At 38.2% G+C, this 18,341-nt stretch overlaps 1 protein-coding gene across 12 annotated transcripts in view; it reads right to left on the reverse strand.

Moving 5' to 3' along the window:
- The window catches only part of postn (periostin), an 83,496-nt gene that overhangs the window by 35,884 nt on the left and 29,271 nt on the right, over positions 1 to 18,341 (reverse strand). For all 12 annotated transcript variants that reach the window (XM_008103843.3, XM_008103839.3, XM_016991169.2 and 9 more), the window contains exons 8-11: positions 12,811 to 13,023; positions 12,273 to 12,407; positions 11,415 to 11,563; positions 5,618 to 5,754 (exon numbers count right to left, since the gene is read on the reverse strand). In XM_008103843.3, the coding sequence (XP_008102050.1) occupies positions 5,618 to 5,754; positions 11,415 to 11,563; positions 12,273 to 12,407; positions 12,811 to 13,023 (634 nt within the window). The remainder of the gene's footprint in view (positions 1 to 5,617; positions 5,755 to 11,414; positions 11,564 to 12,272; positions 12,408 to 12,810; positions 13,024 to 18,341) is intronic.

The raw sequence follows: 18,341 nt of genomic DNA on the forward strand, positions 1-18,341 counted from the left end.
GGAGAATTGTTCCCAGTTAGTGAAGCTAGGAGATATCTGCTCGGACCCCTGGCCTTTGACCTTTGGGATCCCGCAAGGTTCCATTCTGTCTCCTATGCTATTTAACATTTACATGAAACCACTGGGTGAGGTCATCCGGAGTTTTGGATTGCGGTGCCATCTTTATGCAGATGACACCCAACTCTATTACTCTTTTCCATCAAAATCCAAGGAAGCCCCTCAGGTCCTTGACCAGTACCTGACCACTGTGGTGGCCTGGATGAGGGCTAACAAGTTGAAGTTTAATCCTGACAAGACAGAGGCCCTCCTGTTCAGTCGTTCAACTGACCGGGGTATAGGGTGGCAACCTGTGCTTGATGGGGTCACAATGGGATTTTAGTAAATTAACATTTGTATAAACCAGTTAAGAGCATGAGTTTCCACAAGTTTATATTAACAAAAACAAAAACAACAACAACATAATGTTTATATATTGCACTCATTTCTCAAATCTAAAATGTACAAACTATATCTTTAATTTTCCTTACACTTAAATGTAAAATATCGGTTCCTTTCTATTTAAATTCTCTGAGTCTTGGCAGAGAGCTATTAGTTTCAGGCAACCTAAATAGACTAGCTGAAAAGTGTCCTTCGTTTACCTGGAAAACCTGCTTGGCAGGAACAAAGGCCTAGAATGTACTTATTTTGTTGTTTTTCACACTCTACATCTGTTTAATATAAAACTGGATTAAACCACATTTTCCAAGCTGAACCCTTCCCCCCAAATGGGATAGCTCTAAACCCTCCACTCTGGACCAATCCTAGTGTGGATCCTGGCCAGTCTTGACCGCTTGGTGAGATCATCTGGAATTTTGGAGTTGGGTGTCATTTCTATGCAGATGACACACATCTCTACTACCACTGAATTCCAGTGAAGCTCGCCGGATCCTAAACCAGTGCCTGGATGTGGGCCAACAAGATGAGAATTAATCCAGACAAGACATAGATCCTCCTGGTCAACCACGAGGCCGATCGGGGTATAGGGTGGCAATGTTGGAATGAGGAAGTGAGGAAGTGCCATCAGAGTGGATGATGAAGCAGCTGCTCCCCCCTGTGGCCAGAATCGAACATCCTCTCAGGAGAAGGTTAAATTGCCTCTGTGTCTGTCTGTCTGTCTGTCTGTTGTCTCTGTCTTGGTTCGATGTGTTTATGGGCATTGAATGTTTGCCCTATATGTACATAATGTGATCCGCCCTGAGTCCCCTTCAGGGTGAGAAGGGCAGAATATAAATAATGTAAATAAATAAATATAAATACTGTAAATAAACCTGTGCTTGACAGGGTTACACTCCCCCTGAGGACACAGGTCTGCAGTCTGGGGGTCCTTCTGGACTGCCTGCTGATGCTTGAGACTCAGGTGTCGGCAGTGGCTGGGAGGGCCTTCGCACAGTTAAAACTTGTGCACCAGCTGCAAACATAAAAAGCCTGACTTGGCCATGGTGGTCCATGTCTTGATTACATCTGGAAGGGCCTACTGTAATACGACTTCCGGTTTGGCGCTGGAGCAGGCTGCTGCTGGCTGGAGGAGCTCTGGCCCTGCTCATCAACAGATAAGTTTTTTAATAGACTTTTAACTACTTTTAACTACTTCTCTTCATGAAATTGTTTCTCAGCTGCCCTATTGAGTATAGGATACTTTAAAGTTGCTGATAAGAACTCCTTTGCTAATTGGGGCAAAAGAAGCATCCGAGAGACACAGAAGGTAACCCTCCCCCAACAGCTCCTCCAACAACTAAGCAAAAGAGGATCACTGACTTCTATTCAGATCGCTTTTCTGCTCTTGCCAAAAATGATACTGTGGAATGCCAGCCAGATAAATTAACTACACACTCGGGGCATGCAGTAAATAACTCTGACATTCCAAATAACCCCAGTAGAGTCAGTGAGATAAGCGTGAAAGCCATGGAGCAGGCTGATGTACTAAGCTACTCCCACATGTTCCAACTTATTGCTACCACGGTTGAACATTTCTACAAAAAAACTTAGGGAGCTTAACCATAAGGTGGACTCTATCATCACAGCACAGGTGGAAGACAGGCAATTGAAGAGGACCGCTAGTGAACTAGCCTTGGATAAAATCAAGTGCAAAGGGTCTACTCTGCTACTACACAAGATTGCAAACTCCTCAAACCTGGTGCTATCCCCCAAGAAAGTTTGTCAGTCAGTTTACTACTACAGAGGAAAACTCCCTCCCTGGAACACCATCTATCTTGCCAGGAGGCACCTGCAAGCCCTACTTAAGAGAGAAGCAAAACAAATTGATCTCCATACAGTAGAAATGTTGAACTTTGACAGCTACCAAACAAGGGTCATACTAGGCTTCTCACTGGATCACATCCTTCACTGCTTCTGCATTTAAGATTAAAACTTGCAGCACAAGGCATTTCCCCAAGCTGTGTTTTCAATAATGTTGAGATACACCCTTTAGTCTCTAGAGCCACACACTTTCATATGAGTGCAGGAAGTTTAATGGGACATGATCCAGATCCAGAAACCCAACTTCTGCAGTTCGATAAAAACCTCAAGGCCCACTCCAAGGATATTGGGCGAAGCATGGCGAGATTACAAAACAAAGACATAGCTGAACCAAACCCACGACCAGCACAGAGTCATCCAAAAGCTGCCACAAACATTATCCACCTGGAGAGTCAAATCACACATGAAGCAGAACACGCAACTCAGGAGACTCCGCTCATGAACTTTAATTCGGTCCTAATAGAAGGTGGCGAACTGGAGCCCGACCCCCCAGCATTAAGAGTTATCTATAACTACTCACCCCCAACCGGCCCAATATGGGCACAAGAAATAGGCACAGCTGAATTAGAATTACGCATCACTCTGAAAGTGCCCCAAAGGGAAGCAACCGACAAACCACCTCTTACAATTTCACCTGCGTAAATGGGGTTAGATAAGGGAGCAAATGGCTGCATATTTGTAGACTCTCAGGGCTTACTCAACCAAAAGAGATTGGCTCGTACCAATCTACTCCATCTGAGCAAACCAGTACAGTCCCTAGCCCGATGCTTAAGGTATCTAAAACCCAGCTAGGAAAAGCTCAATGACAAGCTCTAAAACCTTGTTCATATCGTGGAACATAGCTGGCTGGGTGGGTAAAGCGTCAAATTGTTATTTTTAAAATTTCCTCAAAAGCGCATTGGTAATCGCTCTTCGAGAAACTTGGGCCTTAAAAAGTGTTGATATCCTAGGGTACTTCACATTCAACCTATTTGCCACCAAACCAAAGTCCTTGGGTGACCCTAAGGGGAGGGCTGGCTATAGCTGTTTCATCTAACATAGCTGTTTCCAGTTTAACAAATCTCCCACCATTGGCACAAGCCGTCCAGCTAACTTTTGCAACCAGAAAAATAGTCCTTGTTAACACCTATATTCCAAGTAGCCCAAGAAAAAATGAAACAATCGATCATTGGGATAAACTAACATATACTAGAGCTTAAATCTGAGAATCCCTTTTGTGACTTCATTATAGCGAGAGACTTCAATGCAAGGATAGGGTCTAGTTTGGTTAATTTGTTGAGAGAAGAGGGCCTGGATGAAGACCCTTTCAACTCTATTGGCACCAGAAGCCCGACACTCTAAGGTCCAATTATGCAACCAAACCGGAAAGTGCCTGATCAAACTGGCCACGCAGCTCAACCTGTTCTGGCTAAATGGACTCACACAATTCCCTAACTCCGGAGAATATACATTCGTCTCATCAAGGGGTTCTAGTGTAATAGACTATTTTCTGATTTCACCTTCCATAGCTAGCGACACTGATTCATTTGCTATAGACAATTACTTGCTTTGTGATCATCTCCCACTTACCCTTACCCTGAATTTGGAGAGAAGCAGTACTTCCCCACCTGAACAAACCTACCCACAATACACCAGACTGAAGTGGAATGTTAAGATGAAAGGCATGTGCCTAGATATCTTAGACTCTTATGAAGTGATGTCCACAGAAGCTATGATAATTGAAAACCCTGATTTTGAGGAGGCGATCACCGGGTTTGAATCCCTTATAAAAAATCTATTTTTTAAAACTATACGATTGGCAAAGAACACTGAGGCAACCCAGGGTCAGACCCAAAAATTGGTTAGGTAAAGAGTGAATAATAGCAAACAAACAGATCCGCTCACTCTACAATGATTATCAATTCACATCAAACAATCTCCTCCTCACAAAAATTCGAGAGTTCAGACAGCAGCTGAAACTGCTTATGGGCCAAAAACATAAATCCCATATTGTAGCCGACTGGAAGCAACTGCTGGAGGCATCCCAAATAAACAATATCAAGAAATTTTAGTCAATAGTAAACAGAACAAATTACCCCCAGGGATCACCTAGGGCAGACATCTCCCTAGAGAGATGGGGTGAGTTCTTCTCGGAAGTGTTTGCTGAAGAAAACTCTCCCCAAGCAAATGGCGAAAGTGATGTTCCAGCGGGACCAAGCTGGAAGCCAGTTACATGCCAAGAAATCATCTACCTAATACAGAGCTTAAAGTCAAACAAGGCCCCAGGTAGTGATGCTATTATCCCCTAAATATTGAAGGCAAACCCAATATGGTGGGCAAACCTACTAGCAAATATCTTTATAAGGATAAATGAAACGTGGAAAATGCCAAAGACATGGACCTCCTCCGTAATGGTCCCAATATTAAAAAAGGTGACCAAAATGATCCAGCAAACTACCAACCTATTAGCCTGCTCTCTATCATAGGGAAGACTTATGCCAAGCTTCTCTTGTCTAGACTAGAGTCATGGGTCAAACAAAAAAACATAACTGGCCCTGAGCAAGTGGGATTTTCTAAGGGGAAATCAACACTCGACCAGGCCCATGTCTTGGCCCACTTAGCCAACAAATACTCAAAAAATAACCCTAACAAAAGTAAGTGTTACCTTCTTGGATCTTAGGGGACATTTGACTCTGTAAATAGAGAAAAACTTTGGAGGAAACTAGCTTCCCTCAACACTGACCCAAGGCTTCTTTTTTTGGTCATACAGCCCAGAAAACACACAACAACACTTGTTTTGTACTTTTATATGTGCACCCTGGAGTGATTTGTAAACCACCCCGAGTCCCTTCGGGAAGATAGTGGTGGAATATAAAAAAAGTTGTTGTTGTTGTTATTATTATTATCCTGGGCAACCAGATGCAGAATGAAGGAAATTTAAATTGTAACAATGGAACCAATTCTATTTAGGCTCTTGCAGGGGCACATGTGTTCTGACTTGCAAGCCCATAAGCCTCCATCTCTGATCAGGATAAACAGTAAAATGCCTCTGTCCTTGTCTTCAACTGCTTTGTTCAGTTAATTTAAATGGCTATTAATTGCCAGGCAGAATTATTTCTTGCCAGGCAGAATCTTCGAAGTATTATGGCCTAGATTCTATATCAAAACTATTGATAGTAATCCTTCAGGAAACTGTAGGAATTTCATTTCTCCTTCAGAAAAAAACAATTTGAAACTCAGTATTTCAAATTTTGGCTTGGCATCTATCAGTTTCAGTATATAAAACCAAAATCTGTATCATAATGTCAAGCATTTGATGTGGGTAAAAAAAAAATCAATTTACCTGAATCGTTTATCAGATCTCAGTGTTTCATGAAGAGTCTTTTCTGCTGGTTGAATTAGTTGTCTGAAAACATGGATAAATCCATTCCTCCCCTCTTTACTTCCTCGGATCATGCAAGAATTCTCAACACACACAGCCTAGCAAAGAAAAAAATATCAACATTGCATGAGAGAGAGTGTTAGGAGAAAACATGTAAACCATGATTTGGATGAGCGGTTCTCCCCAGTCTTTGTGTTGTAATGTCAAATGGAATGAATCCAGAACATTTGAAAGTGATTTGTTTCCACTCTTCACAGCAACAAGTATGTGGCATTTTCTTGGTTGGCTGTACAAAATGAATCTTGAAAAATATGTCCTTATAATCTGAGTGAGGCAACCTTTTCCTAAATAGATGGAGAGGGGGAATTGCATACTCACTGCTTGTCTGCAGCCAAGTGTTAGACTCATAGATCTGTTGTGGGGTTTTTCAAGGGAACAAGGTAAAGGATTGTGAAGGAACAATTCCCTGCATGATTCAGAGTTTGAACAATTCAACATGTATCCCTTTATTTTCAATATATTGCCAATTTAGTGCAACAGGCCGAGATACACTTATTCATAGAAGAAAATATAAATCTATATAAGGGAGCTGAAATAGAAGATAATTTGAAATGCACTTGAATAAACTGTAAACATTAGACCGTTTTTCACCTCCTACACACATTATTTCTAAGGATGTCACATGCAGATGGCTCGATGTGTGTTCAGAAATTTAGAAACACTCTTGGTGCACTGATTCTTCAGAACATCACGCTCATTATCTATCATTCTAAAAACCCAGTTTGATTGCTCCATGGACCTCATCACATGAAGGTCCTTGATGTGGGGGGCAGGTGGGGAATTCATAAGGCAGTGGGGCAAAGTGTGCAGCAATGGGGTGAATCCATCACCCAATACCTCACATTGCCTGCATTGCCTATCATATGCCAGAAAGCGTACATTTCCAACTTGCTCCCACGCTGTCCCCAGCATTTCCAGTCTGAACACGAGTAGTCTCCCATGTTCAAATTTCTCTGTCATAGAACACTTCATCAATAACAGTCAGCATGAAGCCTCACGGGAAGGGTTCATTTTTGGCCCAGAATTATATATTTTAATATGATCAATGGACAAATTGCAGGTCATTCCAGGGAGAGGGGAAGCACTCAAGTGACTTAAGTCAACCTGTCCACTGCTATTTTCTAATTGAGGCATTCCAAAAGCTGGAGAGAGCAAAGGGGATCAATGCTTCTTTAATGTTTTCCTTGGATTGACTAAGCTTTCGCTATTCACTATTCTACTTAGAGAAAGGAATGGTTCCTTTTTGATAAGAGTTAAGGTACAGCACTTACTTTGATCCATGGGTATGTAGACCCAGATTTTTGGGTTATGTTTTGACTAACATTTCTAGAGTTATACATGAGTTTATAAAGTACTAGCTGTGCCCGGCCACACGTTGCTGTGGTGAAGTCTGGTGGTATGGAAAATAAAGTATTGAAGAATTGGTGGTAGTTAGTATATATTATTTCCTAAAGCAGGGGTCCTCAAACTTTTAAAGCAGAGGGCCGGTCCACAATCCTTCAAATTGTCGAGGGGCCGAATTATCATTTGAAAAAAAAAACAACGAACACACTGCACATGTCTTATTTGTAATGCAAAACAACAACAACAATGAAAGAACAATACAATATTTAAAAATGAAAACAATTGTAACCAACATAAACCTATCAGGATTTCAATGGGAAGTGTGGGCCTGATTCTGGCCAATGAGATAGTCAGGTTAATTAGGATTTTGTTGTTGTTGTGTGCCTTCAAGTCATTTCAGACTTTGGGCCTAAGTCTAAAATTATTTATTTATTCATTTACTACATTTATTTATTACATTTATATCCCACCCTTCTCACCCCGAAGGAGACTCAGAGCAGCTGTATATACATACAATATATTTTATTACAGTAGAGTCTCACTTATCCAACATAAACGGGCCGGCAGAAGCTTGGATAAGCGAATATCTTGGATAATAAGGAGGGATTTATTTATTTATTTATTACATTTATATCCCACCCTTCTCACCCCGAAGGAGACTCAGAGCAGCTGTATATACATACAATATATTTTATTACAGTAGAGTCTCACTTATCCAACATAAACGGGCCGGCAGAAGCTTGGATAAGCGAATATCTTGGATAATAAGGAGGGATTAAGGAAAAGCCTATTAAACAACAAATTAGGTTATGATTTTACAAATTAAGCACCAAAACATCATGTTATACACCAAATTTGACAGAAAAAGTAGTCCAATACGCAGTAATGCTATGTAGTAATTACTGTATTTACGAATTTATCACCAAAATATCACGATGTATTGAAAACATTGACTACAAAAATGGCTTGGATAATCCAGAGGCTTGGATAAGCGGGGTTTGGATAAGTGAGACTCTACTGTATTATCATAGCACAATATTATCATTATATATTACTATATTGAACTATACCATTATACTGTAATATTATATGTAATATACAATTAATATTATTATATGGTATTATTATTAGTATTATATTGTATAACATTAAAATATTATTATTAATATTACATGTATATACAATATATTATATTATTTAAAATGATATAAAATATTATATTATAAAATTGAGGGCGGGGGCCAAGTCAAGGACCTTGGAGGGCCGCATCCGGCCCCCAGGCCTTAGTTCGGGGACCCCTGTCCTAAAGCTTGTGGATATACAATATTTCTGGTTGTTCCTTTTTTTATCTGTTGTAGGCAAGTATGAACACTGCAATTAGCCAGAAAGATTAGCATGTAATGGCCTTCCAGCTTCAAAGCCTGGCTGCTTCCTCCCTAGGGGAATCTTTTGTTGGGAGATGTTAGCTGGCCCTGATTGTTTCGTGTCTGGAATTCCCCTGTTTTCAGAGAGTTGTTCCTTGTAATATTTCTGTTTTTCTATTGTATGTGTAGATGAAAAGGTACCCATATGCAGTGCTTGGGGGCAAACTTAAAAAGAAAGTCTGTGGCCCCCAGAAAACAGAGGATTTGCCAGGCTTTGATGATGCAAGGCTATTCAGTGCTATTAATACTGGCCAACAATGGATTCCTCTAGGTAGGAAGCAGCCAGGCAAGTAGGGTTTATATCCCTGTGGAATAATGTCCAGGGTGGGAGAAAGAAATCTTGTCTGTTGGAGGCAAGTTTGAATGCTGCAATTAGCCAGGATGATTAGGATTTAATGGACTTTCAGCTTCAAAGCCTGGTTAATTCCTCCCTGGGGGCATCCTTTGTTGGGTGTGAGCTGGCCTTGATTGTTTCCTGTCTGGAATTTCCCTGTTTTCAGAGTGTTGTTCTTTATTTACTGTTCTGATTTTGGAGTTTTTTTAATACTGAAAACCAGATTGTGTTCATTTAATGGCTCACAGAAACACAATAATAATAGTAATAATAATAGTAATAATAATGACTTTGATAATACACACTATTTCTCTCCCTCCTCAGCTTCCTCCCTGGATAATTCTTTGTTGGGAGGTATTAGCTGGCCCTGAGTGTTTCCTGTCTGGAATTCCCATTTTCAGAGTGCTGTTTTTTATTTACCATCCTGATTCTAGAGATTATATTGTTCTGTTGTATTATACAACAGTAATTTTTTAATATTATATTTATGATCTTATATTAGCTGGGTTTTTTTTGCTTCTGTGTCTGGTAGTCCATGGTATCTTTCCCCCCTCTTTATATTTATTTATTTTAATTCAAATATACATATATTTGTGAGTGTTTGTTGCATACAGTGCAATACTTTTCATCTATTAGTCTTTCATAATCATTTCTCAGATAATATATATTTAATAATAACAGTCTTCTATTTGAATAGTACATATAAAGATATTATAGGCTCCAAATTAATATCCGTTTCTTCCTTGCCTTCAGTCTATTAGCTTCCTCTATGCACATGTTTAAGTTAATTTTACATTGAGATAGTGGATCATTGGTTGCCATTCATTAACAAAGTTCTCTAAAGGTTCTCCTCTTAAGTGTACAGTTGAGCTGGATTATATGGCAGTGTGAATTTAAGATAATCCAGTTCAAAGCAGATACTGTAGATTATCTGCCTTGGCATTCTGGGTTATAAAGCTGTGTGGAAGTGCCTTGAGTCTATACTGCCATATAATCAAGTTGAAATCAGATAATCTGTATTTTATAGGCAGTGTGGAAGAGGCCTAAGTGAACCCTGCCTGTCTCCCGGGTGCCATTGTGGCCGAGGGGGTTGCAATAACACGAAGTGGGTGGAGCCAAAAGGGGGCCTTCTGACTGGCCTTCTGACTGGCAGCTGGGGAGAACAACTCTTCCTCATCCTTCTCCCTCCCTCCCTCCTTCCGCTTGGTGTTTTTGGCGGTTTTTTTATTTGGATTTTATTTTTCTAGGTTTATTTAATTGAAAGACATAGATTGGATGACTATGTCTTTTGTGGCCAAATTTAGTGTGATTTAGTTCAGTGGTTTTGTTGGGGAAAATGCACATTACATTTACAGTAGAGTCTCGCTTATCCAACGTAAACGGGCTGGCAGAACGTTGGATAAGTGAATATGTTGGATAATAAGGAGAGATTAAGGAAAAGTCTATTAAACATTAAATTAGGTTATGATTTTACAAATTAAGCACCTAAACATCATGTTATACAACAAATTTGACAGAAAAAGTACAGTAGAGTCTCACTTATCCAACATAAACGGGCCGACAGAATGTTGGATAAGCGAATATGTTGGATAATAAGAAGGCATTAAGGAAAAGCCTCTTAAACATCAAATTAGGTTATGATTTTACAAATGAAGCACCAAAACATCATGTTAGACAACAAATTTGGCAGAAAAAGTAGTTCAATACGCAGTAATGCTATGTAGTAATTACTGTATTTATGAATTTAGCACCAAAATATCACGATATATTAAAAACATTGACTACAAAAATGCGTTGGATAATCCAGAACATTGGATAAGCGAGTGTTGGATAAGTGAGACTCTACTATAGTTCAATACACAGTAATGCTATGTAGTAATTACTGTATTTACAAATTTAGCACCAAAATATCATGCTCTATTGAAAACATTGACTACAAAAATGCGTTGGATAATCCAGAACGTTGGATAAGTGAGACTCTACTATAGTTCAATACACAGTAATGCTATGTAGTAATTACTGTATTTACAAATTTAGCACCAAAATATCATGCTCTATTGAAAACATTGACTACAAAAATGCGTTGGATAATCCAGAATGTTGGATAAGCAAGTGTTGGATAAGTGAGACTCTACTGTATATACATATATAGATGTTGCCAGTACATGAATCTCCTTGTAGTCAGATTCTTCTCTTCTTTAAAACAGATGTAGATAAAATGCAGACCATCTAGATGTTCTTCAACTACAACTTCCATCCTTTTTCACCACTGTCTCTGCTGGTTAGGAGTGCTGTGAGTTGCAGTCCAACTACATCTGGAGGGGTAAACTTTGACAATCCCTGCTTTAAACCAGAGCTTTCCTCAGCCACTGGCGATCTCACGTGTTCCACAAAGTGAGTCCCTCTGTGTTTATTGTGATTTACTCCCAGGGAAGAATGTGTTGCATTCTTAGACTTCCAGTCTATTAATAAGCCACTTTTAATAAGCTTACTTTATAGATATACATGACTAACCTGAGGACAGTCTCTTGCAATTTAAATGGTTTCAATATGCTTTTCGTGTCTCAAATAATTTCCAAAATTTATGTTTGCTTACCGTGCGATAGACAAACACTCTGAGCTTCTTCCCTCCCAGAGTCTCCAAGAATTGCCCATTGTACAGGTCATTTAGGCCAATTTTCACTTTCAAAATGTGATTCTGAAGAATCAGCTTAAGGATCCGCTGGTCCATGGTCAAGGTGTCATCTAAGAGTTTGGGCATAACAAATACATTATGTTTTCATTAATGGTATCTTATGCATAAAACATTGAGGATAATCCCAATACAATGATAATGCTATTCATCTTCACAATATAATTTTTGGTTTTGCTTTTTCAATCTGAGACAGAAATCCTCCAAAATTGTCATGTCCACTTATAAGATGGAAATACATGGAGCTGTAGCCCAAGGAATCAATATTTCCAGACTCTAAGGTCTTACAATGAGGATCTTCAAACTAACAGAATTGCCAATGATTTCCTTCAAGCTTACAAGGAGTTTTTAGAATAGCCAGATAAATGCAAAATCGATAAGAAATGCTGAAGTATATCAAAACATTTTCTCATTCTGACAAAACACACACACACAAACAAACTGCATGGGTTCAAACATACTGAGACACTCACATCCAAACTGTTCATTTCTTACAGTCTGTAAGAATATAAAGAATATAAAGATTATAACATTTTCTTTTAAAAAATTGGATCATCTTTTTGCCAAATATTTTTTTTCTGTTTATACAATTTTAAAAAAAATCATTTCAACATTGATTGTATTAGCATTTTTAAGATTAGCAAGAGAATGTCATTATTCAGTATCTTTATTACAATTTAACTTCCTCATTGAGAACATTTCACATAGCTGTGCAAAAGGATGAGGCATATCTAGTGCCGAAAATATTTTTGACTTCCTTACCTGAAAAAGCCCCATTTAGTGGAGCTAGGAGGGTATATTCTTCCTCTGGCCTCAGAGATGCAGCCAAACCAACCTGAGACACTAAATCTTTGAAGGTAGCTTGTTGTGGACCAGCAAGCTCAATAACTTGTTTAGCTGGAAATGAGAAAAGAGAAGATGACACTTCTTACACATTATAGAAATTCATGGAGTTATATTTATTAGTGGAGGCAATAAATATTTTATTTGTTTAACAGAGTAAACAAATCAGCAGATGATCTATTTTCTTATTTATATTTTTTAAACTTTATTTTTATCCTGCCTTTCTCTCGACATAGAGACTCAAGGCGGCTAACAGTGAACATTACACAATACAAGTCAAAAACAAAGCATGAAAATGTGAATATATATTTTTAAAAAAACAATAAATGTAAAGATAAAAATACAATTAAAAGTACAGTTAAAAATCAGACAGCCCCACCCCAAGTTTTACTTAACAGCAACAGTTAGATGGCCAGAGTGCACAAGAAAAATTAGAGATCAACTATATGTCACTCACCTGAGTCAGGAATAAGCACTTGGTCTATGAGGTGAATTACACCATTGCTTGTCACAATATCTTTGCGACTGACCATCTTGACTCCATTAATTGTCAAGCTTTCACCATCACAGCCAACTTCAACTGTGTTGCCTTCCATGGTCTCAAAGGATGCCCCACCCGTGATAGCTTCAGAACATTGAAGTGAGTTCAAAATGTGGAATTTCATCAGAGCTGATTAGGGAAGAAAGCAAAAAGAGCCGTGTGTTCAGGTAATGTTTGAGGGGGTCATGGTTGAGATACAGCAATTATCTAAATCTTTTAGAAAATACAATACAATAACTTAGGACTGCAGCTATGTTGCAACCAAAATTATTTTAGATTATTAGAGAAGACATTTACTTTCAAATGTAATTAGCAGCTCCTATGTTTAAAGTTGAGTACTCATATATACTCATATATAAGTTTACATTATGTATAACTCAAGGACAAGTTTGAGAGAGGGCAAATTTATAGATTTTAATTTAGCCTGTGGATAAAATGAGGGAGTTCCCTGGAGAGGAGAAAGCCCTGTACACCTTAGGGGATCAGCCTCCCTGGCCACTGGCCACTTCCATTTTCTCACACAGGCATTCAAAATTGTGCATTGGAGAGAGTATAAAGGGGTCAGTGCTTCTTTAAAGTTTTTCCAGGATGGAAAAAATTGCCTTTTGTTCCTTGATTCAGAGAAAGGGATGGTGGCATTGGAATGCATTGCCAAAAGAGATCAGGCAATCCCCTACATTATCCAATTTCCATAAGGAACTGAAGACCTGGTGGTGTCGGCAGGTTTTTGAGTAATTATATTGGACTACTGCCGATTTCTGAGCCTGAATATATTGCACAAGATTTCCCTAGCCTAAAATGATACATTTTAATATATTGGGTTTATGGTTCCCGTCCCCTTGATCTGGTCATGTAAGTGTGATTTATTGTTATAATTGTATTATTTTACTTTGTTTAATAATGTGTATTATGTTGTTATGTAATGTTTGTGTTGCTTTTATGACTGTAAACCGCCCTGAGTCCCATCTGGGAGATAGGGCGGTATATAAATAAACTATTATTATTATTATTATTATTATTATGGTTCCCTTTTCAGTAAAAGTTCACAGACAGTATTTACATTTTTCCCCTTGTCCATCAAATTTTATTTCATACATTTCTACCAAATATCAATGTGTTATACACAATAGCCTTAACATATATTGCCAACATAAGCATCTTACAGAAATTAAGAAAATTGTGTGCAAGGTTAAATATAATAATATAGAATAAATAAGTGGTCAGAGGGAGGGAGAAGGGGTGGACAACATGGGTGGCTTTAATATTTTAAAAATTAGTTAAATGTTGTTGTTTTTTTAAAAAAATGATGTATATAAGAAAACTTATGTCAACAATCTGTTGAATGGAAGTGGAATGGGACAGTACACTAACCCATGAATAAGTCGATCTAGAATTTTTGGTTCAAGTTTTTTATTTAATTCTAGGCATATTCAGAAATATACAGCATATATTTGCTATGAACTATCTAGAAATAAGTATTTTAATTACAACTGAGACTGTGGTCTATACTATAACAAGAACATAACAAGCATATGGTGTCCTAAATTATGGTCTTTTCTTCCCAATAAATGCACCATTTACCCAACATTCAGAATAGCTGCCATAAATTGTTCAGTATTGATCCTACAAGGAATGCCATAATCTTTATAGTCTTGGTGCATAGTGCTTGGTGGGGAAGCTCTGAAGAGATTAGAAGAATGTCTTGCCTAAGAGGGTTTGTTCTGACTTTGGTTCTGAGGTTTTGTTGCTCCACAGCTCAGCCATTGTGTAAACCAAACTCAGTATCAACTGGCATGGAAACCTCAATATCCACAAGTTGCTAAAGAGTTGTTCTAGTTAGTAGCTATAAACCAAAACCATAATAAAATGAAGACATCAGCAAAACTCAAAACCAGGAACCACAGCAGAAAATAACCTTAAGACATAACTACTTTGGAATGGACAAAATGGCCCAGACTGCTTTTGAGCATTTTGTCATATTTCTATTGATTTCCACTTATAGTGTCCACTTTCTATATCAGTCTTCATTTTAAAAAATGAAATGTGTGTACAGTCAGCCATCCACATGTGTGAGTTTGATTTTTGGGGATTTAATTAATATGGTCTCTCTAAGAATTTGTAGGTTCTCCAATGCAATTTTGTAGGCCACTGGAAGTTGTGCTGGATGATCTAGCGATTCCTAGAGAGGATACTTCTCTTAGCATTTGTAGAAATTGTACAGTTACCTACAGTTAAAAGTTGACCATAGAGTTATACTGGAGAACTTAAAGTTCTCTCAGGTAAAAAAAAAAAACCCAACATCAGTGTTTTCTTTATTCACCTTTCCTCCCACTTTCATAATGGTCAGGTATTCCAAACCCAGATAATATGGAAGGTGGACTACACGTTTCCTTGCTTACTTCTCCAAATAATCACATTTTGCTGTGAAATTTTCCAAGTGTTGGCATTGTAATATGCATTTTAAAAATTTACCCTTTCCATCCACCATATATGAATTTCCCATAATAGATAGATGTTTATCTGTACAAAGGTCCTGATATCAGAATGCATTCCGGTTCATATTTTGATATAGGGGCTATGAATTAGATTCAGTTGGACTGAATTACCCATATATACTCGAGTATAAGCCGACCCGAATATAAGCCGAGGCACCTAATTTTACCACAAAAACTGGGAAAACGTATTGACTCGAGTATAAGCCGAGGGTGGGAAATGAAGCTGCTACTGTCAAGAATAAAAATTGTGTCTGCTTCTTTCTTTCCTTCCTTCCTGCGTGCTTGCTTTGCTTTCTCTTTCTCTGTACTGGGCCTGGTTCTATCCAATATATTAATGACTTAGACCTTACTAATGCCTTTAATACAGTTCTTCATGTTGTGGTGACCCCCAACCATAAAATTATTTTTATTGCTATTTCATAACTAATTTTGTTACTGTTATGAATCATAATCTAAACATCTGATATGCAGGATCTACTTTCATTGTTACACACTAAACTTAATCACAGTATACTGATTAATTACTAAACAATATGTACCGATAATAATACGGGAGAAGCGGAGGGAGGAGAGAGTGAAGGAAGGAGTTAAACAAGAAGGGAGAAGGAACCACCGCCTATATTCGAGTATATATGGTATATCAAAATGCTCATCCAATACAATTCTCCTCTATCTGGAGAACCAACTCAATGGCCTCCTCACAGAGCTGTTATCAGACATTGATCAAGTACCAAGGGCCTATGAATCAAAGTAACTTCTTAAGGCAGGGGAACGACGGGACAAAGGTGGGGTTTTTTTGGAGGGGGGCACCTTTCAGGAACAAAATGGAATAGGCTATGTAATAAGATGGCAACAAGGTCATGTTAATATTAATTTTAAATATTTAAAATCTGTTGGGCAAAAGCTTATGAACCCCTAGTCAATTAATCTGAGCCTTATTATTTTATAAACAGATCACTCAAAGAAAAAGTGTGGTCTAGATCTTTCCTTCTGCCTAAAGAATCAACAAGATCAAATATGGCTCTGAAGCCAAATATTCAAATCTTTGCCCTCCTCACAGCACTGAAAAAAAAATCTACTAAACCTACTGCCTCAGGCAATATACCTTGGAGGGCAGGGAAAATTCCCTACATGTTGGGCTTTTCTCAACTGGCATGCTAACCAAGCAAATTTTCTTAGAGATATATATTATCTCTATTAGAGTTATTCAAATCCTCTGGAACTGATTTGGAAGTAGTTATCAAAACTGCTTATCTTTTCAGATATGGTTTGGAGAGAGATAACAAATTGCTTCTCCCCTGAGAGATCTAAATTTGACTTTAGGTTTATTGAACAGTATTAAGTTGTACAAAAATGCTGTCTGTTTTTCCTCTAAATTATGGATATATATTTCAAATGCACACACAGGGGGAATTGCTAAGGCTTTAGAGCTGGGATGAGGATGTGAGATAATTTTTTTCACCCACTATCCCGTTTCTATTCATCTTAGTACTTGCTTATACAAAATACATTTTTACTGAAAAATCATCAAGAATGTAGACATATACACCCACAGAGAAAGAAAAGGATAATTAATGGTATGACTAAGGCCTAAGATGATATTAATACAGTTTTACAAGGAATGTTATTTAAATCAAACAAACTAAAAACTTTCATATTGGCTAATCCCATGTTAGAACAAAACTGTGTTATACTTAGAAGGATGAAGATAATCCCTTGGGAGACAGTGACATGGCTTCTTTCTAGTGATTACTTCCAGACATCCTGTTGCTAAAGCAATCAATCCTTTGATAGATACTTTATTTCTTTTTCTTTTGTAACATGAAGCAATGAAAGCTTTCACTCCTACACTCCTCATGTATCAACTGTCTTTTCTGAATGAGCTAGACAGATGTTAGCTGTAAGCCACTAAATGGGACTTTTCTTTCCCTTTTTTATGAAAAGGATATATTTATGGGGTACAAAAGTTACCAATTTGAGCTGTACTGGGGATATTTAAATGCAAAACTTGTTTTACTGGAGCTTAGCTGGTGGAGGCTTTGCAGGCTCAGCAGGTTATTTCCATTCAAATGTGCTACAACACTTTTATCTGCTCAATGTAATAAGCACAGCATTTTAGAGATGGGACTCTGTGACATGACCACTTCATTTCAGTTGTCATTTTACTAAGATGATAGCACACAACGTCTTGTCCTTACAAATGATCTGAAGTTGATTTTCACTACCTGCCATGTGAACTACAATAGATGTCAGCCAGGAGTATTGGATAAAAGAAGTGCGAGAAGGAGTACTGGATACAAGAGGCCTTTTCTTGCCTTACATGACCTCAGTTCTCCCACTGTTATGCAATGATAACCCCTTATACAAAGATTAATTGAAGCAATTTATACTTTCTATGTGTAGTCTCATAGCTGCTTGCCCACTAGTGAATTTGACAGCATAGAGACATGGGAATAGGGAAAAGGCAGAGCTGCTCAACACCTTCTTTGTTTCAGCCTTCTCCCAAAAAGAGATTGGTGTTCAACCTGACCAGTATGAAGCTGAAGAGGTAATAGGGGAAAGGCAACCCAAAATAGGTATAATAATAATAATGATAATGATAATAATAATAATATGCCTAATAAATATGCCTAATGGCCAAACGATAAAGTGTCACCAGCCAGAGGCCTATAAATATCTGGGCATATTACAGCTGGACAACATCAAGCATGAACATGTGAAGACTGTGGTCAGCAAAGAATACACACAAAGGGTCAGAAAAATTCTCAAAAGCAAGCTCAATGGAGGCAACACCATCAAGGCCATAAACACCTGGGCCATACCTGTCATAAGATATACTGCTGGCATTATAAACTGGACACAGGCAGAACTGGACAGTTTGGACAGAAAAACAAGAAAACTCATGACCATTCATCATTCACTGCACCCTCGCAGTGATGTTGACCGGCTATA

Source organism: Anolis carolinensis, chromosome 2 (genome assembly GCF_035594765.1).
Source record: "Anolis carolinensis isolate JA03-04 chromosome 2, rAnoCar3.1.pri, whole genome shotgun sequence".
NCBI lineage: Eukaryota > Metazoa > Chordata > Lepidosauria > Squamata > Dactyloidae > Anolis > Anolis carolinensis.